A 25,696-nucleotide genomic window follows, 5' to 3' on the forward strand; every position below is an offset into this window, starting at 1 on the left:
GTGTTTCTTTTTTTGACTGCCGCTGCACAGTGAGTGGATGTTTTCGGTGAACTATCTATAATGATTCCAAGATCTCTTTCTTGAGCGGTAACAGCTAATTTAGATCCCATCATTTAGTTGAGATTATGTTTTCCAAGGTGCATTATGTTGCATTTATCAGCATTGAATTTCATCTGCCATTTTGTTGTCTAGTCACCTAGTTTTGTGAGATCCTTTCGTAGCTCTTCACAGTCTGCTTTGGACTTAGCCACCCCACTGTTTACCCCATTTTTCCAGATCGTTTATGAACATGTTGAATAGGACTAGTCTCATTTGACAATGCTCTGTCATTTCTGTAAATAGGAATTATAACTGGTTTAAAGAAATAATTTTCCTGGATGACCTAGTGTATCCCAGGGTATGTCTACACTGTAATTAAAAACCCACAGCTGGCCTGTGCTAGCTGACTCAGGCTGATGGGGCTCAGACTAAGAAGCTGTTTAACTGCAGTGTAGACATTCAGGCTCAGACTGGAGCCTGGCATCTGGGACCCTGGGAGAGATCCAGAACTTGGGCCAAGCCTGAATGTCTGCACCATAATTAAACAGCCCCTTTAACCTGAATCTTGTGAGCCTGAGTCAGCTGGCACGGGCCTCTGTCAGTGTCTAACTGCAGTGTAGACGTACTTCCAGAGACCAGCACTATACGATAGGATACCGGCTCCAAAAATAATCCCGTAGCTCCCTCTAGGGGAATTTCAGCCATTGATTGTCTCTTAGATTTTTTTTGTAGAAGACTCATTTGATTTTGTGCATTATTTTAAAGGCCGTGAAACACCATGAGGCTTGTGAGATGATGCGGGAGGAGGGAGAATTCTAATCCTTTTGTGCTGGGAATTGGAGTTTCCTAATGTTAACTGCACAAAAATCTACAACTGGAACTCGGTATTAATAGCGTAGCAGACTTCCTTCCCATGGGATTGCATTAAAGATACCTTTGTTTCTGATATGTTCAGAAAAGCGCTTGTTTATACTGAGTAGTGGGGCACTCAATCATTTTGGGCAACTGAACAAGCTTTCTAAGACTTACCGGTAGATCTGTTTCCCACCATTGCCTCAATTTCAGTTTTACACAGTCCAATCTGCAGAGCAGACTGAGCAACCCTAAACCCCATTCTCAACACCCTGGTGCATTAAACTGAAAGAACATGGACAATCTCCTGGCTGCTCAGTAGCAGCCAACATGTAGCAGAGGCGTTCTCAGTCATATTGATGCTGCTGATCCTGCTGCAGACAGGAATATAAGTGTGAGACAGTCACTTTGGTGGCAGCTGTGTGCAAAGCACAAGGGGAGGGAAAATAACTCCCAAGTGGAGGACAAAAATAGTAGGTGGGATAATTTTGTTTTCAAGCTTTTAAGGTGTAACAAAAGATGCTCCCTTAGTAGCTATCAGCAGTATTGAAGGGATTAGAAAGTGAGCAATGATTTTTTTTTTTTAAGATAGTTTCTCATTCACAGAGAATTCTTTAAACTTGTCTTCTGTCAAATTTGATGTTTTAAATAGTGGTGCGTGGTCACACTGTTTTGTTGTGATTTATCCTCTCTTTGTCTTCTAGATCATCAGGCTTGCTTCTGAGAGCCCGTATTCTCCTACTCCGTTACTCAAACTCATTCACATCTGGAGCAAGAATCCCAGGTAAACTTTTCCCTTGTGGAGAAGCAAGATGAAGGCATAGCACCTGCTGTGAATAACACACAACACGGAAAGACAGAGAGTCACACATCATTCCTCCTTGCAACCTCAAATTAGTTATTGGGTGCAAAATGGCTGCAGAGAGCAGTATTTTTATCAACTTGTAAATTTTATAATTCCAAGGCCAGAAAGGATCATTGTGATCACTTAGTCTGACCTCCAGAGAAGGCCAAGGTCAGAGAACTTCCCCCAAAGCAATTCCTAGAGCAGATCTTTTAGAAAAACATCTAATCTTGATTTTAAAATGGGCAGTGATGGAGAATCCACCACAACCCTGGGTAAATTGTTCCATTGGTTATACTCTCACCATTAAAGAAGGTGATTGTGCACTTCATTTAGCGTTGCTTAGCTCTTTTTCATCGTAGCTCACAAAGCCATGACAAAGAACTGTGTCATTATTCCTTTGTTACATATGGGGAAACTGAAGCTCAGAGTGGGGAATTGATTTGCACAAGGTCTCACAACAGGTCAGTGAGAATACCTGGACTAGAATCCACTTCTCCAGGCTCCCCAGCCTAGGCCTGTAACCACTGGACCAAGCAGCTGTGTTTGCTTTTTTTTTTTTCCCCCCAGGAGTGTAATACTATACTTCCATGTTATTGCTTAGCAGGATTTTACATAGGGTATTGAGCCTGAGGGGAAGAAGTGTGCAATAGAAAATATACCAAATACCTGAATTCCAACCACTCTATATTTGAAGTAGTGGACTTCGATTTTCAGTTACGTTTCTGACAATGTCAGTAGAAACCTGGGCCTCAACCGTGCAGATGCATATGCATGTGCTTAACTTCAAATGCATGAGTATTCCTATGACCAATTGACTTGTCACTGGGATTATTTGCATGCTCAAAGTTAAACATTTACCTAAGTGTTCGCAGGACTAGGGGTCTTAATTCTGATTTATTTCCCCAAGGAATAAACAGGGTATAAAAAACTATAGCTATGTTATGTCAGGACTCATTTGTCCCCAGACTATGACTGTAGTGCATGCTAATAATCCAAATGCAACTCCTGATCTTTCCAATTTTTGGAGATTATTCTCTGTAATATCAGGTCGTTTTCCCCACACATGAACAGCCAGGCAGGTTTGTAGCCAACATCTAGCTTAGATTTTGAGAGGAGACGGATGAGTTAATGGAAAGTGGTAGCCAATCCAGTTTTAAATAAAAATCTTGTGTCCTTCCCCTTTGAACTGTATTGGTTTGTTAACGTTCTGTAGTGTCCGCTAGATCCCTGTTTACTATTCATTTACAGAATAACGTGGGTGAATTGGATACAGCGCAGATATATAATAAAATGAGTCAGGAGGAGTTGGCCTTTAGATATTTGGGGTGAAATCCTGGCTCTACCGAAGTCAGTAGGGCCCAGATTTCACCCCAGACTTTTCACTCCCCACCTACTCTCATTTTTGGTCCCATCACCATAGTATTTCAGTGCTTACCTCAAGCTTTACTGTTGTCAGACAGGAGGAATGTATTTTCTGTTTATGTACCAAACTGGTCTTGAGTGATAAGAATTTTTCCTTTTCAATGGTCTCTCCCAGAAGGTGGAAGAACGTCTCTTTACCTTCAGTCTTTTTCTATGTGACCTTATGGAGAAAATGTTTGTAAAAGTTTTAATTAAAAAAAAAGCAAACTGTGAATTTTTCTTGTTCTGTGTCTGTCACTCAGGTATTTCCCTTTGCTGGCCAAGCAGAGACCAGGGCACCCAGAATACGATACGCTGTTGAATGTCTTTGCTCTGCTGTCCGCCAAGAATCTCTGTGAGGTAACAGCTGATGTTGTGATGGATGTGGCCGACAACCTCCTCAACAGTCCAGATTTTGAACCCACAGACCTGGTTTCCAGCTTGACAATGACCGAGTGTGTTTGTGTAGAATCTGACACCGATGGAATGACAGAAGGTATGAATGAATAGTAATCCAAATGATGAGGAATTCAACCGTAAGCATGAGTGGATGTTTTGGATCCTGATGGAATATTTTGCACCTTTGGCAAGAATGCCTTTTTAGAAGGAAAATTCACTGCTAAGGCTTGTCTTCCTTTAGCACGTTCATTCGTCCCCGTGCAGACAAGTTCCATATTTATGTGCTAGTTGCCAGGACCCAGAAAGGTTTATTCTCTGTTAAAGGGGTAGGGGAGAACATTCACGGTAATGCGCGCATGCCCTTGGTTAAGTTATAATCCGGAGGGCAGCCTTGGCAATTAGGATAAGTGGTTTGCATAAACGTCTACTTCATTTTTTTCTTGAAAAATAAATTCACCCAGCTATATACTCATTGTCATTCATTTTAATTCACACTCCCTTGCAATAAAGACTTGCGGTTCATCACCTTTACCCTTCGCCTGCAGTAACAGGCAGCAGGTGACCGTGCACTTCCTTTAACACTGGTTTTCAGCAGTTGCCCTCAAAGCCATGATAAAGGAAGGCACGGAGTGTTATCCCCTTGGTACAGATGGGGAAACTGAGGCTCAGAGTGGGGAATTGATTTGCACAAGGTTACACAATAGGTCGCTGTCAGAACTGGAACTAGAACCCAGTCTCTCGACTTCCCAGTCTAGGACTCTGTCCACTGGACCACGATGCAAGAGACTGGCTAAGCCAGAGGGGGGCAAACTATGGCCCACGGGCCACATCCGGCCTGTGGGAGCCTCCTGCCCAGCTCCTGAGCTCCTAGCCTGGGAGGCTAGCCCCTGGCCCCTCCCCTGCTGTTCCCCTTCCCCCACAGCCTCAGCTCACTGCGCTGCCAGTGCAATGCTCTGGGCGGCAGGATGGCGAGCTCCTGGGGCAGCGCTGCTGCAGACCCCGGCCTGAACCGGTGCTTTGTGCTGCGCGGTGGTGTGGCTGGTTCCAGCCAGGTGGTGCAGCTGCCTGTCCTGGTGCTCTGGGTGGCATGGTTGTAGCGCCACCCGCCACCAGTGCTCTATGCTGCACGGTCAGGGGCCAGGGAGCAGGGGGGGTTGGATAGAGGCCAGGGGAGTTCAGGGTGGTGGTCAGGAAGCAGGGGTGTGGCTAGAGGGTGAGGAAGTCAGAGGGCGGGGAATGGGAGCAGGGGTCCCGGGGGGGTCGGCAGTCAGGAAGAGGTTGGATGGGGCGGTGGGGGGGCAGTTGGGTGGGGGTTCTGGGGGTGGACAGGGGACAGGGAGCGGCAGGGGGGATGGGGTAGGGGTTCTGTGGGGGGCAGCAGGGAACAGGGGGGGTTGAATGGGGCAGGAGTCCTGGGAGGGCCATCAGGAGGTGAGAAGCAGGGGGGATCGGCTAGGGGGCAGGGGCTGGGCCATGCCTGGCTGTTTGGGGGAGGCACAGCCTCCTCTAACCGGCCCTCCATACTTCAGAAACCCGATGCGGCGCTCAGGCCAAAAAGTTTGCCTGCCCAGGGCTAAGCCCTCGTGTCACAGACTTGTTATTGAACTAATAAGGAAGGGAGTCTTGAGGTGTTTTTTTTTTGGTGGGGGGCAGGGTGGTTTGTAATAGGCTTCAGTCACATAGAATTTTAAACTCCTGCAGGGCAGGTTTTCAGAGGCATTGAGCACTTGCAGCTCCCATTGACTTCCTTTGGAGTGGAGGATGCTCAGCGCTTCTGAACATCAGGCTTCCTATTTCACCATGTTTGTGTGGGATTGGATCTCTCCTTATTGCAATAAAACACCCTGCTAACCATCTTGTATCCATTACAGAGTCCCCTAGCTTGGGTGCACGGTTAATCCTGCCTCATGTTCCTGCAATACTTCAGTATCTCAGCAAAACCATGTTAAATGTGGAAAAGGTGAAAAAGAAAAAGTTTAGAGCACAAGTCAGCAAACAGCTCAACATTCTTTCCAAGTAAGTGATTCCTCATGATTCAAAAGAGAGAAGCTTTGAAACAATGATCCCTCAGGATGGACTGCAAATATAGAATCAGTTCCTTTGAATTTAAATTAGTTGTGACCAAGTAATTTAAAACGCGTGAACTTGTGTCACTCGACTTCCAGGTCACTGGTGATCAATTCCCATCACTGCTGGCTGAATTTTAAAAGCGTCCATAAGCAAAACCGGCACTGTGACAGTGACAGGTTTCAGAGTAGCAGCGGTGTTAGTCTGTATCCACAAAAGGAACAGGATCTTAGAGACTAACAAATTTATTTAAGCATAAGCTTTCGTGGGCTACAGCCCACTTCTTCGGATGAATAGAATGGAACATATAGTGAGGAGATATGTATACATACAGAGAAAATGAAAAGGTGGGAGTTGCCCTACCAATTAAGATGAGCAGTTATCAGCAGAAGGAAAAAAAAACTTCTGTAGAGACAATCAAGATGGCCCATTTCAGACAGTTTGACAAGTAAGTGTGAGGATACTTAACATGGGGAAATAGATTCAGTGTGTGTAATGGCTCAGCCTTTCCCAGTCTCTGTTTAAGCCTAAATTTATGGTATCTAGTTCGCGTATTAATTCAAGCTCAGCAATTTCTCCTTGGAGTCTGTTTTTGAAGCTTTTCTGTTGCAAGATTGCCACCTTTAAATCTGTTACTGAGTGACCAGAGAGGTTGTTCTCCTGCTGGTTTTTGATTGTTATGATTCCTGATGTCAGATTTGCGTCCATTTATTCTTTTGCGTAGAGACTGTCTGGTTTGGTCAGTGTACATGGCAGAGGGGCTTTGCTGGCACATGATGGCATATATCAGATAAATACATTTGTTAGTCTCTAAGGTGCCACAAGTACTCCGATTCTTTTTACTGTGACAGTGGTGAGTCAGCTTTAGGCTACGCACACTATCTGTGCATTGGCAAGTGTCCCCAGGAGGAGGTAATTGGTTAAGGAGTAGGTGATTAACCAATTAACAAAGTGAATCAGCTCCTCAACTTAGGAGACAAAAGGAGGGGCATGGAGAAGTCAGGAAGGAAGAGCCGGCGAAGCCCAGGAGCTCAGAGGGTATATCTATGCTGCAGTTAAAAAACACCACAGGGCCGTGTCAGATGATTCAGGCTCACGGGACTGTTTAATTGCCGTGTTGACATTTGGGCTTGGGTTGGAGCCCAGGCTGTAGGATCCTGTGAAGTGGGAGAGTCCCAGAGCTCAGGCTGCAACCCGAGCTCAACTGTCTACACGTGAACAGTCCGTTAGCCTGAACTCAATACAGCTGGCACTGGCCAGCTGCGAGTGTCTCGCTGCACTGTAGACATACCCTAAGCGCTGAGATCTCTCCCCTCTCTTGCTATCTGCCTTGGGAGAAGGTAAAAGCCTTATGTGGTGTGGAAACAAGTACTTGTATAGCACAGTAAGTAAAGCCATTAGCATTGAACTCGTTGCTGGTTTGCATGAGGACTGTTTGCGGTGAGAATCCTGGGTGAGGGAACCCCGTCCTGTGACAGGCACTCTAGGTATTAATACTAGGAGCAATCTGAGACTGCCCCCTTGGGGCTATAAAAATATTGAAGTGGTCAAAAGTGGCTGCAGCATTCTGGCTTGCATGGATACAGCAAACTTGTACGTCGGGTTCTTTGTAACTCTCTTCCCAAAGGAGAAAACAAATCATGAATTCGCAGGGCAAACAGTTATACTGTGTTTCCAGCAAAGGAGAAATACAGATCTGCATATCCACGGAGGCACAGAGTGGATCTGGTTGCCAGATCAAGACCTTTGTTCCCAGACGTAGAAAATTCAAAATCGTAGTCTGAGTGCAGATGTCAGCCTTGACTTTGAATTTCTTGACTTTCACGAATTTGTGTCTCAAACTTCATGTTTAAATGTACTTTTAAATGATAAAGAACAATCAGTGAGGGCTGTAAAACAAGGGAGTCATTGGGCTTTTTAATCGAGGCAGATAACTTACCTAGGACTGATTGAATGTCTGTTACACAACTTTGGATTGAAGGTACAATTTAAATGTATTAAAATGATCAGAAATGCTTTTTTACGAAAAATAGTTTAACATATCCACATTGTTTAGATTTTTATTCTTTTTAAAATTCAAAATACTAATGACTATTTTACAGGAGACACATTCTGCCCTCGTATGGCAACTCCTACCTGACTGATGGCAGAATTTGGCCCTCAGTGACATGCTAGGCATTAGTTTTAAAATTGACCCTTGTGCAATTCAAAATGGGCTGATCCCATTTGATATTTGAATATTCTCTTTAAAAAATCTTCAGCTGATTCCTCACGTGCTAAATTGCATCCTACTATTAATGTAAATGTTCGAGGCCCTGATCCTGCCTCTGAGTGTATGGGCCTTATGCCCACAGAGTTCTTTTGAAGTCAGTGGCTCTATGTGAGTTCCGGGGTCCATTCACATGGATCCAATGGCAGCATCAAGGCCTGAGCTTGTAACTCCTAAAAATACAGGTTCAGAATGGATCTGCTGACATAATTTTCTATTCTAGCACCAAAGTTTCACAGCCTTTATTGCAGCCCATGAAATCCCTGTTCACTTTTTATGAGTGAGTATGTGGATGCAAGATTAACAAATTAACCTTTTTTTTAAATAATGTAGGATCAGCAAGTTTATACAGGACAAGAGTCAGAGTTCTGTACTCATCAGCCTCCTCCTCCCTTTCCTTCACCAGAGTAGCATTGTGCAGGTAGGTGTTACTTCTTTCAGTGAAACACATTTATTCTCTCTAGTAAATGGGATTGTAATTATGATGCAGTTAAAAATCTAGTAATTACATGTGAGTTCTTGGAGTCATCCTTAACCATTTGAACCGGTGTAATAATATCTATAGCATATTTCTAGAATGGAACTCTTGGTGCCATGTGCAAGACTACAATAACACCGTGTTTGTCCAGGAAAGGCTTTCTGTTTAATCTCCCTTCTATTCCCCATACAAGCTAGTCCATCATATTAAGCTGCCTCCCCAACAGAATCCGTCTTGGTGGTTGTTTTGCAAGAGAAAACATAGCTGGGGTGGTTGTACCCCCTTTTTTACTAAGGGAAGATTTGCAGAAGTACTTCTGTGATTCCTAATGCTTTGACCATTCTCACCACTGAGATGTAGTTTATTTCTCAAGTAGCAGGAGCCCATGAAATACTCACACTTATTATTGTGACAGTATTAGAGTTTCTGTGATCCATCAGCTGCAGCCACTGAAGAGCAATATAAATACACACCTGAGTGGGTCTGACATTTCTTCAGGTATCCACCAGTGGTGGATAAGTACATTGTGAGAGGAGAGGTAAAGGTAACATAGTATTATACACAGGGTCCTGCTTGTTCGCCAAGCCTCATTTTTCAAAGCAAAACGCCATTCCCAGTGAATGAAGTCCATAGGCCATCCAGCTGTGGGCCCAAGTCATTAAATCAAGATATGGATGCCTTTCTAAACGGTGTGCCGGAGTTCAGTTAGAAATTATGGGCTTGATGTAGGAATTACTTAGTGAAATTCTATAGCCTGTGTTATACAGGAGGTCAGAGCAGGTTATCATAATAGTCCCTCTGGCCTGAAAATCTACAAATCTATAAGGAAACGTATAAAGTTTTGTTACGAAGACAGTATAACTACATGCTGCTTTTTGACTAGCAGATTAACAGACTTCATTGCTCAGCTCTGCCAGTCCTACTTGCCTTTCATTTGAGAAAGGATCCAAAAGAAATCGCCATAGGCATGATTAGTCTTACCTGCTCACACTGTGTGATTAATAGCTAATTAAAACTCAGTTATTTCTCCAAGTGCTTATAGGAAATCTGTAATGAGGGAATTGATTTTATGCTTCCAGTCAGTAATTCTCATTTAATATTTGTAATGTGCATAAATCAAAAGCTTAAACTCACACTATGGCATGAGACACTTTTCAAGGAAACTAAATGATCTAACAACTTAGACAACTGTCTCTTTCTTTCAGGATACAGAGATTGACATCCTGGTGACAGTGCAGAACTTGCTGAGGCACTGCTTAAACCCCACAAGCTTCCTTAAGCCTCTGGCAAAACTGTTTTCGGTTATCCAGAACAAATTATCTCGACAGACACTCTGTGTGGTTTTTCAGGTATTACATTTTTAAGTGCCTTTCGGTAATTTTCTTATCCTTCTAGTTCTGACAGATAAGGAACAATCATAAGCAAATTCATCTGCATTGTTCCATATAGGCTTATAGATCTTTAAACCTACATCAAGTTATTTAGTATAATAAAAATAATTGTGCCTGACAGCTGTTTTGGCCTGGTGCATTCTGATTGGTGTGCGAACCTATTTAGATCTATTGCATTTTAAACCTTATCTATAACGAATCCTCTACAGGTATGAGCAAAGCTGGATTTTGACTGCCTGAAGTAGATATTCTTTTTACTCCCCTACCCCAGCTTGATAAGAATCACCCAAGCTGTTGTCCCTGGAATGGCACACATTATATTTGTTTTCAGCAGGAAATCTGTGGAAGATTAGCATAGATCCAGAAATTAGAAATGTCCACCTTTGAAATCCAAGCAGGAGAGGTACTGGTGTTAAAATGACAAAATGTCAGTTATACTCCTCTACGCTCTCCTGTAATTTTTTAACATGCTTTCTAAAGGGCTCAAAATTAAGAGCCTGATTCTCCTCCAAATTGTAGCGGGAAGATGCTCTAAGATTCTAATATTTATTTTCTGCATATGATTTAACTAATTTTGGTTTTAACTTTGCCTTTTTTTAGACTTTATCTGATCTGGAAGGTGAATTGAAATACATTATGGAGATAGTTAAGGTATGTGCATTTTTCATTTACTTTTTTATTCAATGTTTGTGTTGAATCATTTTTTAAAAATTCTTTTAAATTAATGATTTGTTGTTCGTCTCTGTTAGTTGAATGCCTTTGATCAACGACATCTCGATGATATCAGTTTTGATGTTCGCTTGTCAGCGTTCCAAGCAATCACTTCTCAGATCAAAGAAATGCAAAGAGTGGACATCAACTTTCTTATTCCAGTTATGCATAACTGTTTCTACACCATACAGGTTAGTGGAAAGTTTCTCCTTGTGTTAACATAGGGCTTGTGTAATTAATGTTACTTTCCAGTTCTTTTGCTAGTTTTTGGTGCCAGGAAATAGCATCTGTAAAATGGTTTCCTTTTCACAAAAGCCAAGATTTGACTCTTCCCTGGTGATGTCCATGCTGCGTTTTCTATGAATGTTCTGACAGGCAAGCACAGTGCAGCAAGAGGAATATGAAGGGCCTAACATTGGGCGCCTCTTCAGCCCAGAGCCAAGGACCTCTGTGATGAGTCTGGGCTGCACAGCCAAAGAGGCACGCTGGGAATCTTGAAAAGCTGCTTTTCTCTCAGTGGCAGCTACATGGGCCCCATTCTGACACTCAGTGAAGTCCAATGAGAGTTTTTACATTGAGTTCAACGGGCCATTGGATCTGGGCCATAGCTTCTCCTGGGAAGGGGATAGAAAGTTTTGTATAACTTTTGGATCCATGGTGGGTTATAATATTTCAAATGGTACCACCCAGGCTAGATTTGTGGAGAGTAGATGTTCTTTCTGTTGCAGCTCTCTGAAACAGGTGAGTTGGGGTAGAGGAGGGGGAGAATGGTAATCAAGTTTTGAAGCTGTAGCTTATGGTGAAATATAGAGATGTTGTTTCTAGACTTATGTGATATGATCTTTTTACCATCTCAGTTAGGGGACATGTCTTTAAGTGACAGTGCCAGCCTGTGTTTGACAAGTATTATCCATCGGATAGCAGAAATCAAACACACAGAAGATGAATACAAAGAAATAATCCAGCACACTCTCCTGCTGTCTTTGAGAAAAGGACTGAAGAGCAAGACTGAGGTAAGCACTTGGGGTCATAATGATCATCCTCTGGTTATGCTGATGATTAGGGCCCTACCAAATGTATGGTCCATTTTCATCAATTTCTTGGCCAGAGGGTTTTAAAATTGGCCAGTTTCACATTTTCAGCTGTTTACATCTGAAATTTCAGGGTGTTGTAACCCTGGGGCTCCCAACCCAAAAGGTGTGCGGAGGTGGGTCTGACCTCCCTCCTCTCCCACCCCAGCAGCCCTGCAGGGGAAGAACAAGACCTGTCCCTCCCCAGCCCAGCATGGACTCGGAGCTAGGAGCCCACTCGCTGGGGTCTTGCAGCAGCAGGGGGAGATTGGAGCCACCTCCAGGGCTGCTGCCCAGCACTGGAGCTTCCTGCAGCAGCGGCGGCACTCAGAGGTGGATCTGATCTCCCTCCAAGAGCGGCTGTGCAGGGAAAGGACAAGTCCTGTCCCTCTCCAGCCCAGCGGGGACATGCAGCTAGGATCCCCCTGCTGGTGTACTCCCAGCAGCAAGGGAGAGATCAGATTTCATGAGGAAGGGCTTATGCCGTGAAATTGATAGGGCCGTGCTGATGATATTAAAATCCATGAGTCATTTGGTCATCTTTACCATTGTAATGGCAAACAGGAGTGGTTTAATGCACAGAAAATTTATTCTTAGATTTAAATCTTAAAAACAATAAAATAAAAACAGCCCACCCTCTTTTCTGTATTTCCCTGCATAGCTTAGCTTTCCTCTAGGTAGCCCTTTGGGGCAGGGATTTTCTTTATTTTTGTGTACCTTGCACAAAACTAAACAATGTAAATTGAAAACGATCTGTACTACACAAATAATAAAAGGCATAACTGTGTCAGACATGTTTGTAAGTAGCACTGACGTGATTAGCTGTTCTACACCAGGGATTGCTGCATCTCCTGTCAACCCTAACCTTTGGGCACTTGCTGTTTGTAGAGCATTCAACAAGACTATACTTCGTTGCTTTCCTGCTTGATTCGAACTTTTCCAAAGCACCCAGAGTTTCAAGACTTGGTCCAGCTAACTGACTGTCATGATCCTGAGATGGATTTCTTTGAGAACATGAAACATATTCAGGTAAAACACAGTGCGCTCCTTTTCCATTGTAAAACATTAGCTTTTGCTCAAGAGGAACATTTTCAAAACTGGCTTAGGCTTATAAGACTCTTCGAAAGTAAATGGGACTTAGGTTCACAACTACTTCCAAAAGTGGGCCTGGCTGCCTTATTACTGCAGTGACTGGTTGTTTTTATCTCAACTCTCTTTTATAAATCTAAGTAAAGTTTGAATTTACATAAAATTGTTCATACTTTAGTTACAATATCTTGTATTGTCTGTATTTATATTCTCCATCATGTGGCTGAAAGGAGTGATCTCTTCATATTCATTAGTAAAATGTCATAGATTCTAATGTTCTTATTTCTTAGCAGCCCGTGTTCCTGACTGTAGCTGAATCTTGCTAAGTCCCTTCTTACCTGTATGAAAAAAACTAGCAAGGCTTTGTGGTACAAACACTATCCATGTATATTTGTATGGAATAAATTGATGAATAGTCTTTTGAAAATATTTCAGTATCCGTGTAGGGCTTGACCTGAGTGGGCATTGGATCAGGTCTTGAATTTCTTAATCTCTGCTGCAGCTCTTCTTCCTTTTAAATATGCCCGTCTGAATGCTTCAGTTTCCCCTTTTTCCTTAGAATAAATATGCGACATACAGCATTCCTTTTCTGAGAGAGCATTTCTTACATCCCTAGCAACTTTCTGCCTATGTTTTCTAAATTTCCTTTCTCACTCATAATTTCTCACCCACTTTTCCCCCATTATAGTCAATTACCTTTTCCTGTCTGATGCTTTGAGGATGCCATAAGCCACTGTTTGTGATTTATTTACTGAATTGTGACATTTATAAAGGAGCAAAGCTAGAGAAGGTTCAGAGATGGGGTGAGGGGGGGAAATGTGACCCTTCAATGAAAATGACACGTATTTATTTCATTGTGTTTAAGCTTTGGGCACTCTTACAATTGCTACATCAAAAATTATTAAGCGCAAATGTTCTGTTGTTAAATGTTCATGAATTTGCCAATCTCTCCCAGATCCACAGAAGAGCTCGAGCCTTAAAGAAATTGGCGAAGCAGCTGACTGAAGACAAAATCGTGCTGTCCTCCAAATCTTTGCAGAACTACATCATGCCTTATGCAACTACTACTATTTTTGATGAGAAAATGCTTAAGGTAGGTTTTTAACGTAAAGCTAATTTAATACTAATGTATCCATCTTTGTCACGGCGTTCTACCTGCAGTGCTTGTCACCTTATAAGGGTGACAGATGTGGAGTATTTTGTTTTTTAGATAACAGTACTGTGCCTCTTTCCGTTGGTGAAGGAAGATTAAGAAGACACAGATGCAGCCAGGATCCAGTCCTGTCAGATGCAGAGCACTTCCTGCGTCTGAGAGAATTTGGTCCCTTTATTACTTTCCATGCTGCTAATTTCCTGTCGTACAGATGATTAATTTACAAAGTGGCTTGGGTGGAAATTTTTCCCTCTATCTCCAAATTTCCCAGAAGCTCCATTGCAGAGAGTTTGTGAGATTAGTTTCTCAAGGAAGCAGTATGCACCTGGTATGGTATGTGTACAGAGAGAAAGGGGTATGACATCAATAAAAAACTCAGATCCTCCAAAGTCAGCAACGATTTTGTAATTGAAACAGACAGCGTGAAGCATGATGACATCTAGTCTGTCATTCTTGTTTAAAAGATTATTTCTTGTACAAAATATATGAAACAAAACAACTTTTAGGGCCAGGGTTACATAGTCTCACAACAATATGTCTGGTTGGTATTTAGAAAGCCAGGGGTGGAGGTTTTGTTTGTTTGTTTGTTTGTTTTTTGTATTGAGCTGTTCTGTACTGCCTGACAGATTTCAGTGTTTTAGAGATAAACAGGAAAGGACCCATCAGGGAATCACAACAAGTAAATAGGATCTGTTCAATTTTTGTAATGTGAGAAATCCTTTTAAGCCCAAACGCTGAAAAAGCTTACATGTGTTTATCTTCACACAAGTGGTCCCATTGACTTTGATGGGATTACTCAGGTGAGCAAAGTTTAATTTGTGGATAAATATTTGCAGGATTGGCACCTTAGAAATTGATTTCGTAGTCCATTCTGTGACTATCTGATTCATTTTCAGGGACTTGGGAAAATCTGAAAAAGTTATAAAGAAATCCCTCATATACTGACTTTGTTTATTTTAGTCGTGTGTTCCATTGATTTAAATATGTTTTATATCTTTGTTTAAAATATATTTATAGTGATGATTTTTTTGTTTGTGTTTCGGCAGCATGAAAATATGATAACTGCTTCAGTTGAAGTTGTAGGTGCTGTTTGCAGGCGTCTCTCTTGGTCAGCATATATGTACCATTTAAGACATTTCATACACGTTTTGCAAACTGGACAGATCAATCAAAAACTGGGTGTCAGGTACAGTAATGCTTGTTTTCAGTGCTCACTGTCATGCTACAGATTAAAGATTCAGCAAGTTAATGGATGGTTTTAGGATTTTAGTGTTGTCACTGTTTAGGGGGCAACTGCTCTCTGAGGTGGAGTTCTGTAATTGAAAATCAGTGAGGAAAAAAAATAATCCCAGAAAATGGTGGCTTCCAGTTTTTTTTGACCAACGATCAATCTAAACACCCTTTTCCGTGTATGAAAAGAACTGACCTTTTATTCAATCTGTTGTCTGACAGCTTGTTAGTGACTGTGCTAGAAGCTTTTCATTTTGACCATGAAACCCTTGAAAAGCAACTCGAGACTCTTCAGAATGAAGGTGAGTTTTCAGATTCCTAATGATGGAACCTCACATGCTAGTTGCTCATAGTCTAGATAGTTTTCTATTGCTTTACACCTCAGGTTAGCTTCTTCAAGCTTTTAAGACTTACTAATTGGAAGGCCTGTTTTGACTAATCAACTCTCTTTGTCTGTCTTCATAATTAGCACTGGTCCTGGGGCTTCCACAGCCCAGAATAGCCTTGGCATAACTTAGACTGGGCTAAGGGATGCTCTGTCTTACACTGGCTGGAGCAGCAGTCTTGCAGGGATTTCTTTGCTAGCCAAAGACTGGGTAGAGTGCTGTGTGCTCCACCCTGCCCCTGCTGCAGTTACAATGAAGGAACTTGTGTCTGTGGCATATTCACATTTGTGGTTATCTGTTCAGTGATTTTAGGCTTTTCTGGAAGTGGTGTGGAGACGTGTCACATGCTGCCTCCACAGGGTCTGTGATTTGATTTTGCCCGACAGATGCAGAGGCCATGGATGCTGAGGAAACAGCAGAGAACGAAGCCATGGAATTGGAGCAGAATGAGGAGGAGGAGGAGGAGGAGGCTGAGGGAGAGAAGAGCAAGAACCTGCTGGAGGACAGTGAGAAGCAGAGGGATCCTGCACTGATTCAGCATGAACTGGCAGGCACTGGAGAATCTGAGGAGACCCAGAAAGCCACAAAATCCATTTCTTTCCTTCCCAGAAATAAGGAGGAGCTGGAGTGTCTGATTGAACACATTCAAGGAACAGTAACTGGCAGCATCTTGCCCAAATTACACAGATGTCTTGCTGCAAAGGTGCGTGTTCAGCACTGAAAAGATGGTTTGTAAATATACGTGGCTGTAAGTGACTCTTGTGCTGGTGCCAAGAGCCAGGCTGAAGGGTACTAGCCAGAGAACAGGTGCAACATGTGCAGGAGAACTGCAAATTGCCTAGACTCATGACTTCAACCCTGATCTAGAGAGAAGCCACCTCGAAGCATGAGAGGGAGTTCACTCTCCATTGCATGTCATTGGGATTGCTGACAAGCCCTCCAATTCACCTGCCTGCTATGGATGGGTTTGGAACGACTTATTTCACGCAGGCCTCTCAACGGCCCTCGGCTGATTATAAACGCTCAGTTTGGTTTCAGTGTTACAGATGCAGAAAAAAGTTGGTCCAGTGTTTAGGGTGCTCGTCAGAGACCTGGGTTCAGTTCCCTGCTCTGCCAGACTTCCAGTATGGCAGTGGGAAAGTCACTTAGTTTCTCCGTGCCTCAGGTCTGTTAAATGGGGATTCTCTGCCTCATGGGGGAGTTTGGAGGATCAGTATATTGTATACTGTGAGGTGCTTGGTAAAGGGTGCTATATAGGAACCTAAGACAGATGGGTTTAGCTCAGTGGTTGTCAATGCGCAGCCTGCAGGCTGCATGTGACCCAATTAGCACACAGCTGCGGCCCTGCTGTGTGCCAAAGGCCGCAGGGCCCATGAGGCTGGGGTCCAGGCTTCCCCACTCGCACGGTGGGGTCCGGAGTCACCAGGGCTGTACTACCCCATGCGGCAGGGTCTGGTGCTGCTGGGTGCGGTGGTGGCCGGGGCTGCCCTGCCCTGTCCTGGCCCGCTGCATGGTGGGGTCCGGGACTGCCCTGCCAACCAGCACGACAGTGGGGTCTCTTCTCTGGGCAGGCACTGGGCTTAGGCAGGGTGTGTGTAGGGGGTGTGAGGCAGTGGCCGCATATGTGGCCTACCATGATAAGTAGGTTGAGAACCACTGGTTTAGCTCAGCACTACGTTCTACTGAAAAAAACAGTTGTAATGTTTAACACTGAAGTATACAGTTGAAGTTCTCTAGTGTGTACTTGTACAGCACTGGCTCTCCATATGCATATTCTCCCTATTTCCCTTTTGTCCCATTCTGCTGCATTTGGGAAATGGAGTGAGCCCAAGAGTTAGGGATTCTTCCCAGAAGGAACACAGAGAAAGGAGCATAAGTTCATTCAAATGCACTGAATCAGTTTGTGAGGGAAACTCCACTGTAAGCAGTGTGTCACTGTAACAGAGTCCCCTGATAAACAGCTTCCACAGGACATAGTCTGTGAAGTTCTCTGGGGTCCATCAGGAATGGATAAGGTGTTAGGCACATATCCAATAATGTTTGTTAAAAGGTAGTTACTGGACTGTCCAGTTTACTAAAGACTTTAAAATGTAGACACCTGGCTGAGCACGTCAGCCTGCTCTTCACGGGGTTAAGAACTGGGTATTTGAAAAAATTGTTCATTCGCATCACCAGTGTAGTGTTAAAAGGGATTTGTGTCTGCCCCATGTTCCAGGTGAAAAGAGATGAGGAACACAAGCTTGTGAAATCCAAGGCTGTGAATGATGAAGAGGTGGTTCGGGTGCCGTTAGCGTTTGCCATGGTCAAGGTGATGCAGTCTCTCCCACAAGAGGTCATGGAAGCTAACCTCCCAAGGTATGGGGGCAGAGTTGCTCCTCAAATGTCAGTTATTGCACTAAAAAGATTAAGGGCCAGATTTTTAAAAGCCTGCAGTTTTGCATCTGGCTAAAGCCAGGCTGGAGAAAAAAGGGCCCTTAAAACACCTTGCAGTATTTTTAGAAATATATGTTTTCGCAATGTCTTTGGCTTTAATGTTGATCCCCTTTTGCCCTTGACTTTTTCCTTATATAGGGCCCAGCTACATGTGAAAGATGCTTGATAAATTCTTAAGTAGTAATCAGAACTGCGGGGTGAAGCGCCCAGAGGTTAAGAGGTGACAGAGCTGGGGTTAGAATCTGGACTCTTGGTCCTCTAATTTAACCACCTTTCCTCTTTGTACAATAGCACCATTTGAGGATGATACATTTGTGGATGATAAACACATGGTCTTAAGGCCATATATGAAAACAAGAGGGCCTCAGTGCCTGGTTTTGAGGGTAACTCAACTATTCCCTATGTAAAGCTATCAGAGAAAATCCATGAAATTGCCCTGGAAAGCAGCCAGGGCAGTTACTGTAGTGTTTGGTTCTGTGCTGGTTTGTGGCTGTGCTGAACTGTTCATCTCTGGTTCCAGCATTCTTCTCAAAGTCTGCTCACTTCTGAGGAACCGGGCCCAGGAAATCCGGGACATCGCACGGAACACCCTCACCAAAATAATGGAGACTTTGGGAGCACGGTATCTGCAATACGTCTTAAGAGAGATGCAGTCGACTCTGGTCCATGGCTACCAGGTAATCCCATGGTTCTTCCTCTCGTTCTCTGTAGCTTTTTATAATTAAGAACATAAGAACGGCCGTACTTGGTCAGACCGAAGGTCCATCTAGCCCAGTATCCTGTCTTCCCACAGTGGCCAATGCCAGGTGCCCCAGAGGGAATGAACAGAACAGGTAATCATCAAGTGATCCATCCCCTGTTGCCCATTCCCAGCTTCTGGCAAAGGGAGGCTAGGGACACTGCAGAGCATGGTTTTGCTGGGAGTAAATTTCAATGGGAAATTAGAACCAGGATTTACTTTGCTTTGTGCTGTGGAAGAATAACTTGGTATTAATTTGTAGTACAATGGTGGCTGCAGGCCCCAACTGAGACTCAGTCCTCATTGTGGTAGGCACTATACAGACATAAAGGCAGTCCTGGAAGATAGACAAGTTAGGGAAAGGAAGTGACATTGTCCCCAATCTACAGAAGAGTTAAGGGTGAAATCCTTCCCCAACTGAAGTTTTCCCTCTGACTTCAGTAGGGCCAGGATTTCACCCACAATTATTTGCTCAAGGTCACACAGTGAGTGTGTGACAGAGCTGGGAATAGAAACCCAGTCTCTGGAGTCCCAGTCCGGTGCCTTAAGCACAAGGTCATTGTGCCTCTCACTTTAATTTATGATAAGAATGGCTTTTCGGATGAGCTGTCCCAGTGGGAAGATGCTCGCTTTCTGCTACTGGACTCTGGCAGATGAAAAGTGCTGGTCTTAGATGTGGGAAGAGAACAATCTCTAAGGGCTCTTTCTGTGTGTATCACCGTCTGCCCAGAACAATGCTGGTATGGTTCTGGATATGCTTGTGTACCATTCCAGCTGTCTGAAATGAGCTGCTGGCCAAGCAGGCATCTTGGGATATGCTGAAATGGGTAAAAAATCCAAATTTTGAAATAAGTGACTCATTTTGAATTGAGTTCTGGGAGAGCAGGTAAATCCTTTCCAGCCGTGGGTTTTTGGAGAGTTCTCAGTAGTTTTCCTGTTGAGAGTATTCGAGTCTATTGTTTTAGAAATGTGAGAGCTCTGCTGTGGGAATTCTCAGGTCTGATTATCTCCAAAACAACCGCACAACCAAAAAATCCCAGCTTGGGAATGGTAAATGTAATGCTGATTGTTTGTCTCTAGGTCCACGTGCTGACGTTCACCGTGCATCTGTTACTGAAAGGCCTGACCAGCAGGCTTAGCCCTGGCGATTTGGACACTTGCTTAGACATTATGATTGAGGTAGGAGTTAATTGAAATGGAAGTCAAGACACATGTCAAATGCCAAGGGAACGTGCTTGGATAAAGAGACGTGTTGCAAGAGATGACGCTGGCAACCCCAGCCTTCTGAAAGGGGGATCGTTGACTTCACTATACCTTGATTGTGTACCACAAAAATGCTGTTCTTAGCGCAAGTAACTGGCTGGATGTTTGGTGGGGAGAGAGGGGAGATAACTCTCCACGCATAACTTGTGGTCGTCTTCTACAGAATCTACTAGTGATTCTGCTGTTCTCATTTGTTTCTCTCCACTGCATTTCAAAAGATTTTCAATCAGGAGCTGTTTGGGGATGTTGCTGAGGAAAAGGAAGTGAAGGGGATAGTCTCCAAGGTCATGGAGGCTCGCAGGAGCAAGAGTTACGATTCCTATGAAATCCTTGGCCAGTACGTAGGGAAGGACCAAGTGACGAAGCTCATTCTTCCGTTGAAAGAGGTAAGTACATCCAGTCAGAGCTTTCAGTAGGAGCCCTGCCTTTAACACTGAACGCGATCAAATGGGCTGTGTGAAAGGAAGAGCTCTGAGGGGATAAGATGGCATAGCTGCAGAGGTGGAATCTGGCTGTTCGTTTTTCCCTTGCTGGAAATTAGTATTCTTGCAGAGGATAAAATCAAGATTTACTATTTATATCTATAGCAAGAGGTAACTTACCTGTTCTTCTCCCCACCCCGTGCAAAGGAAGTATCCACTCTGGATGTTTTCTGCTCCACCTCTCAGATGTGATTTGCCTCTGATTACATTATTTATAGCAGAGCTCATAAAGGCCCCGATCCTGCAAGCTATTCTGCCTGGGTGGAAGCCTGTTTATGCATGGAACCCTGCTGAAGTCAGGGACTCCAGACATGGGACAATACCCACCCATGCAGCACCCTAGTGACTTGAGTGGGGCTCTCTACGTGAGTGGGCCTCTGCCCATGTAGAACACCGGCAGGAATGGAGTCCCATACACTCATAAGCTCTGTGGCCCCACTGTACTTTTAGAGCCTTCGTTTGCTGATTCATGTGGAGGTGGGTGGGGAGAATGCGAAGGGACTTCTCTGTCCTGGTGAGGTGGGTGGGCAGCAGGATTCTGCTTGTGCTGGAGGCAATTTGGATTGGCCATTCTTGTAACTTCCTCCTGCTGCCCACAGAGAGCTGCCCTGCTATGTTACAGCTTAACGTGACTCTTGTGCTGTCTAGATTTTAGAGAGCACCATGAGCCTGAAAATGTCCCGCAAGGTGCACGAAACATTACGTCGCATCATGTCAGGGTTGATCCTAAATCCGGAAATGAGCACGGAATCCATTCTCGTGCTCAGCCACGGCCTGATCAGTGAAAATCTGCCCCTGCTAACGGAAAAAGCCACGTAAGTTACAGAGAATGACGCAGTTGATCTGCTATTGATTGGTCTTTGCTGTCTGAGAGTCCTGGTTTCTTGAGATTTTGCTCTCGGAGTGATTCTGTGAAATCTGCAGCGGGTCATACTGAGAAGTGAACTGTTAGACTGAAGGAGGGAGGTCTCCTATGTTTAAGAAAGATGAATTCAAACTGGAACAAGTGCGGAGAAGGGCTGCTAGGATGATCCAAGGAATAGAAAACCTACTTTATGAGAGGAGACTCAAAGTGCTTGGCTTGTTTCGCCTAACCAAACGAAAACTGAGGGGAGAGATGGTTGCTGTCTATAAATACATCAGAGGGCTAAAAAACAGGGAGGGAGGGGAGTTATCTAAGATAAGCGCCAATGTGGACACATCAACAAATGGCTATAAACTGGCAGTCAACAAGTTTAACCTTGAAAATAGACAAAGGTTTCTAACCACCAGAGCAGTAAAGTTCTGGAACAGCCTTCCATAGGAAGCAGTGGGGGGGCAAAAAACCTAACTGGTTTCAAGACTGAGCTTGGTAAGTTTTTATGGAGTGTACGTAGGATGAGACTGCCTACAATGACTTGTAGACGATCTGTGACTGGTATCCGCAAATCTCCAATGGCCGGTGATGGGACACTAGTTGAGGAGGGCTCTGAGTTACTACAGAGAATTCTTTCCCAAGTATCTGCCTGATGAGTCTTGCCCACATGCTCAAGGTCTAACTGATCGCCATATTTGGAGTTGGGAAGGAATTTTCTCCCAAGTCAGATTGGCAGAGACCCTGTGGGTTTTTCGCCTTCTTCTGCAGCATGGGGCAGGCTCACTTGCAGGTTTAAACTAGTGTAAATGGTGGATTCTCTGTAACTTGAAGTCTTTAAATCATGATTTGTAGACTTTAGTAACTCATCCAGAGGTGAGGGGTCTATTACGGGAGTGGGTGAGGTTCTGTGGCCTGCAACTGGCAGGAGGTCAGACTAAATGATCATGATGGTTCCTTCTGGTCTTAAAGTCTGAGTTTCCCCAAACACATTAGGGTTTCTCCCTCATGTTCCTCACAGCCCGAAATTTACCCTTAATCCCTGGTTTGGACAGATTGTACTGAGCCTCTGAAAGCAGGGCTGCCAAAGTCTGAAGATGCCAAAGTTAGAAGGTGGTAGAAGTGGGACTGCCTTAGGAATCTGTACTTGTGTCCCGTGGGCTGTTCTCCTATTGGAACAGGGTTTGATTTTGGTGGCTTCCCTGCTTAAGTTTTTTCCAAATGTTTTAGTTTTCTCATTTTAGCTAGAAGTTTCTCCGATACAGGGAAAGGCCGTTTATAAATAAGATGAAAGCTGCAGTTATTGTGGATCAGGTTTGCAAATTGAAATACCTTTCAATTTGGACAGTTTTTTAAAAGAAATTTTAAATTTGCATTGCGCTAGCTATTGAATTTTGCCTGTTTAGGTGGGTTTTTACCAATGATAAACTTGAGAAAACAATAGAAATGTTACATGAAGCAAAACATACTTGTTAGTCCTCATAGAAGTAAAAATGCTCTTCAGTTTGTTCCATTGATTCTTTCACTGCCGTGACCTGAATGTGCTCCATGCAGTGTCTGTTGTCAGCAGTAGAGGCAGTGAAATTCTCTCCACTGCCAGCAGAGAGTCTCCAATGACATCAAAGTCTAAATGTACCTTTCACCTCATGATAATTTGCAGAACGAAAGCCCCGGCTCCTCCAGATCCTCGTCTGCAACCAGAAAGCTGCCTGTTACTCCCACCAGTCCCAGCTCGAGGTGGGCAGAAAGCAGCTGTTAGCAGCAAGACTAACATGCATATCTTGGTTGACTCAGGACTTAGGGTAAGGGTCTCCCCAGATGTGAAACAAGTGCTGTGGGGTCAGTTGTTCTGCTGTCCAAAAAATAAAATAAAATATATATATATATATATATATATATATATATATATATATGTGAAAAAATTTCCTCTGTCCCTGTCTGGTGTTAATGACAGTTCCTTTTCCTTGGGGTCTGGCTGCCCGTAGTAACTTCAGTACGGGGCTTATAGGGTGCTGCTAAGAGCATTTCATTTGTTAAAGACTTAATGTGGTGTTGCCTGGTTTCTACTGTGTCCTGAAATTGTGTTTGGGATTTTTTTGAACTCCTTTGAGTTACATGATGATGTCTTTGTCCTCTCTTTGTGACTAATGAAAAATGTGTTTTCAACACTGTAGCTACTGCACATGAGCCTGAAGAGATCCAAAATAAATTCCTCAGATGAGCATGTTTTAGAAATGTTGGATCCTTTTGTTCAGCTGCTTATAGACTGCCTGCAATCCACGGATGTTAAGGTAGGGGGTCTAAGCTCAATATACCACTTGCCTCTTCTACCCAGCTCCATTGCAGAATACAGGCTAACCATGGATTCCAAAGACTGCCCTGCATTGTCCTTGAACTATAAAGCACAGTTTTCAAACCTGATTTCTTAGCTGTTAAGGTAAATAATTAATTAAGGGATACGATACCTTGGGAGGTTTGTAATCCAGGGGATTCTTAACGTTTTGCCTCTGAATTGCTGGTTGAAAAATGGCCAAAGTCAGCAGTGAGCAGTTCTTACCATACGGGTGCTGCTAGACGTCTGTGAAATACATGGCTGATCTTGATCTGGTTCTAGCAATTGTCACTGTCCCCATCATAACTAGCCTCCTTGTTGGGAATCTCAGCAGAGTCCAAGGATCGAATAGGCCTAGAACAGGACCTGCGCAGTTGCTCCTAGAGGAGAGATCCCTTCAGGTCTGAGTTGAAGGGCAGTGTGAGGAGGTGGCATCGTCTCTGCACACTTCATGCTGTGGCTGTTCTGCAGATTGGGCCATCCGTGTCTAGTGGTATTACTGTCACACCTTTGCGACCGTAGTTCACTTACAATAATAATTAAAAGGGAAACCCTAAATTTTTCTTCCCGGTAGAGAAAAGATAACAAGATCCCTCTGTGAAAATTTTCCTTTTGTTTCCTTTTCTTCCCCTCCCCTTCTTTGTTCCTGTTCAGATTGTAGAAACTACTTAGGAGCAGAACCTGCTCTTGATACTGCTGCAGTGCCACTCTTCTGCCTGTGGGACAGCCGCACTCAGTGGTGGCTTACTCGGCCCTGGGAGGGAGCCTCCCGAAGGTTTCTTGTGCTGCCTTGGGCCCACCCTGATTGGCTAAACTTGGGTTCTTTGGGCTTTCCCTAACTCCTTAGCTTGATTTCTCCCCTCTCACTACCCGCTACCCTGTTCCCTTTGCAGTGCATAGGTATAAAATCCTGGATTCCCAGTGCCAAGGGATCAACCTGCATCCCGTTCCTTCACCCCAATGCACTGCTGACTGAGTAAGGTAGTCTGACAAAAACCTTGTGTGGTGCTTCATAACTGGCTTAATCTCCTACGTGCTGGGCATGCCTGTTGCACTAAATCCACGGGATTTGAGGGCACTCAGCACCTCTCACAGGATCAGGCCCAATAGGACATTTAACGCTTCAGAAGCAGAATGGTCTTGTAGCAAAGTACCAACGTTTTGTGCTCGGTAGCAGGCAGGTTCTAAGCGAGGTGAGAGCCTGGAAGGTTCTAAGCAAGCTGAAAGCCCAGCAGGTTTTTGTGTGTATGCCAACGTGCAGGGGCAGACATCAGGTTAAGTGTTGCCTTCTTGCCAGGCACCAGTCCGCCCAGCAGTACTGTATCCAAGTGAGCAAAGTGGCCAAATAAACCCCTCTCGCTGCGGATTTTGGTGTGTTCAGGAATGCAGAGTCTGACCTGGGCACTCTTTTCACCGCAACGGAAGGCACCTGACACACTGGCTCTGGTGGCTTGACTAATTTGGCAACAAACACCGAGATTTTCATGGGACTGGTGATTTTTGGGAGACAAAAATGAGAGTCCTTAATGGAGCCTGGTTTTCAGAAAATGCTAAGCATCCACCCTCTGAAAATCAGACCCCTTAGAGGTGTCTCAAGCTAGGCACCAGAAATCAGTAGCCACATCTGAAAATCTTGGCCATAGATTGGTGTGTGCTATGTATTATCTTTCCTGTCAGGTTGACTAGCCATTTCTATTTCATGTAAAAGGTTTGGGAAAGCTTAACTTCCATGTTAATTCCAGCTGTAGATAGTCACCCAGGCCTGCTAGTAATTATAGACTGGGGAGTGGGGGGAGTGCTCTTTAAATCCTGTTAATCCCACATGCTGTTCTTTGGCTTCTATTCCCAGGTGATCACTGGCGCTCTGCAGTCTTTGGTGTGGATTTTAAAGTTCCCTTTGCCTTCTATTGAAAAGAATATGGAGAAACTAACCAAGCAGCTTTTCCTGCTGCTGAAGGATTTTGCCAAGCCAGGAGCAGCCAAGGGCCAGAACTTCCATTTGGTGGTGAACTGTTTCAAAGTAAGCAGAGCCAAATAGAACAGTTCATAGGCAACTCGTGGGGAAAGAAGGCTCAAATGCTCCCCACCCTCACAACAGCTGGCCCGGGCAGCAGAGTGGAAAGGGTGGGCCAGAGCTGGAAGAGATCCGGTGGGGCCAGAGCCTCTTCCAGCCACACTGCCTGAGACGCTACCCGGTGCAGCACAGTGGCTG

General features: G+C 44.2%; 1 protein-coding gene across 2 annotated transcripts in view; it reads left to right on the forward strand.

Moving 5' to 3' along the window:
* UTP20 (UTP20 small subunit processome component) overlaps nucleotides 1-25,696 on the forward strand; it is an 86,297-nt gene that overhangs the window by 38,948 nt on the left and 21,653 nt on the right. For both annotated transcript variants that reach the window (XM_032788589.2, XM_032788591.2), the window contains exons 29-49: nucleotides 1,596-1,675; nucleotides 3,403-3,635; nucleotides 5,410-5,554; nucleotides 8,208-8,295; nucleotides 9,558-9,701; nucleotides 10,344-10,394; nucleotides 10,493-10,645; nucleotides 11,312-11,467; nucleotides 12,413-12,553; nucleotides 13,569-13,706; nucleotides 14,813-14,952; nucleotides 15,219-15,298; nucleotides 15,769-16,085; nucleotides 17,598-17,737; nucleotides 18,336-18,492; nucleotides 19,635-19,733; nucleotides 20,036-20,203; nucleotides 20,948-21,114; nucleotides 22,813-22,954; nucleotides 23,327-23,443; nucleotides 25,334-25,504. In XM_032788589.2, coding sequence (XP_032644480.1) covers nucleotides 1,596-1,675; nucleotides 3,403-3,635; nucleotides 5,410-5,554; nucleotides 8,208-8,295; nucleotides 9,558-9,701; nucleotides 10,344-10,394; nucleotides 10,493-10,645; nucleotides 11,312-11,467; nucleotides 12,413-12,553; nucleotides 13,569-13,706; nucleotides 14,813-14,952; nucleotides 15,219-15,298; nucleotides 15,769-16,085; nucleotides 17,598-17,737; nucleotides 18,336-18,492; nucleotides 19,635-19,733; nucleotides 20,036-20,203; nucleotides 20,948-21,114; nucleotides 22,813-22,954; nucleotides 23,327-23,443; nucleotides 25,334-25,504 — 3,027 coding nt within the window. The remainder of the gene's footprint in view (nucleotides 1-1,595; nucleotides 1,676-3,402; nucleotides 3,636-5,409; nucleotides 5,555-8,207; nucleotides 8,296-9,557; nucleotides 9,702-10,343; nucleotides 10,395-10,492; nucleotides 10,646-11,311; nucleotides 11,468-12,412; nucleotides 12,554-13,568; nucleotides 13,707-14,812; nucleotides 14,953-15,218; nucleotides 15,299-15,768; nucleotides 16,086-17,597; nucleotides 17,738-18,335; nucleotides 18,493-19,634; nucleotides 19,734-20,035; nucleotides 20,204-20,947; nucleotides 21,115-22,812; nucleotides 22,955-23,326; nucleotides 23,444-25,333; nucleotides 25,505-25,696) is intronic.

The sequence above is a fragment of the Chelonoidis abingdonii genome, chromosome 1, assembly GCF_003597395.2.
Source record: "Chelonoidis abingdonii isolate Lonesome George chromosome 1, CheloAbing_2.0, whole genome shotgun sequence".
NCBI classification, from domain to species: domain Eukaryota; kingdom Metazoa; phylum Chordata; order Testudines; family Testudinidae; genus Chelonoidis; species Chelonoidis abingdonii.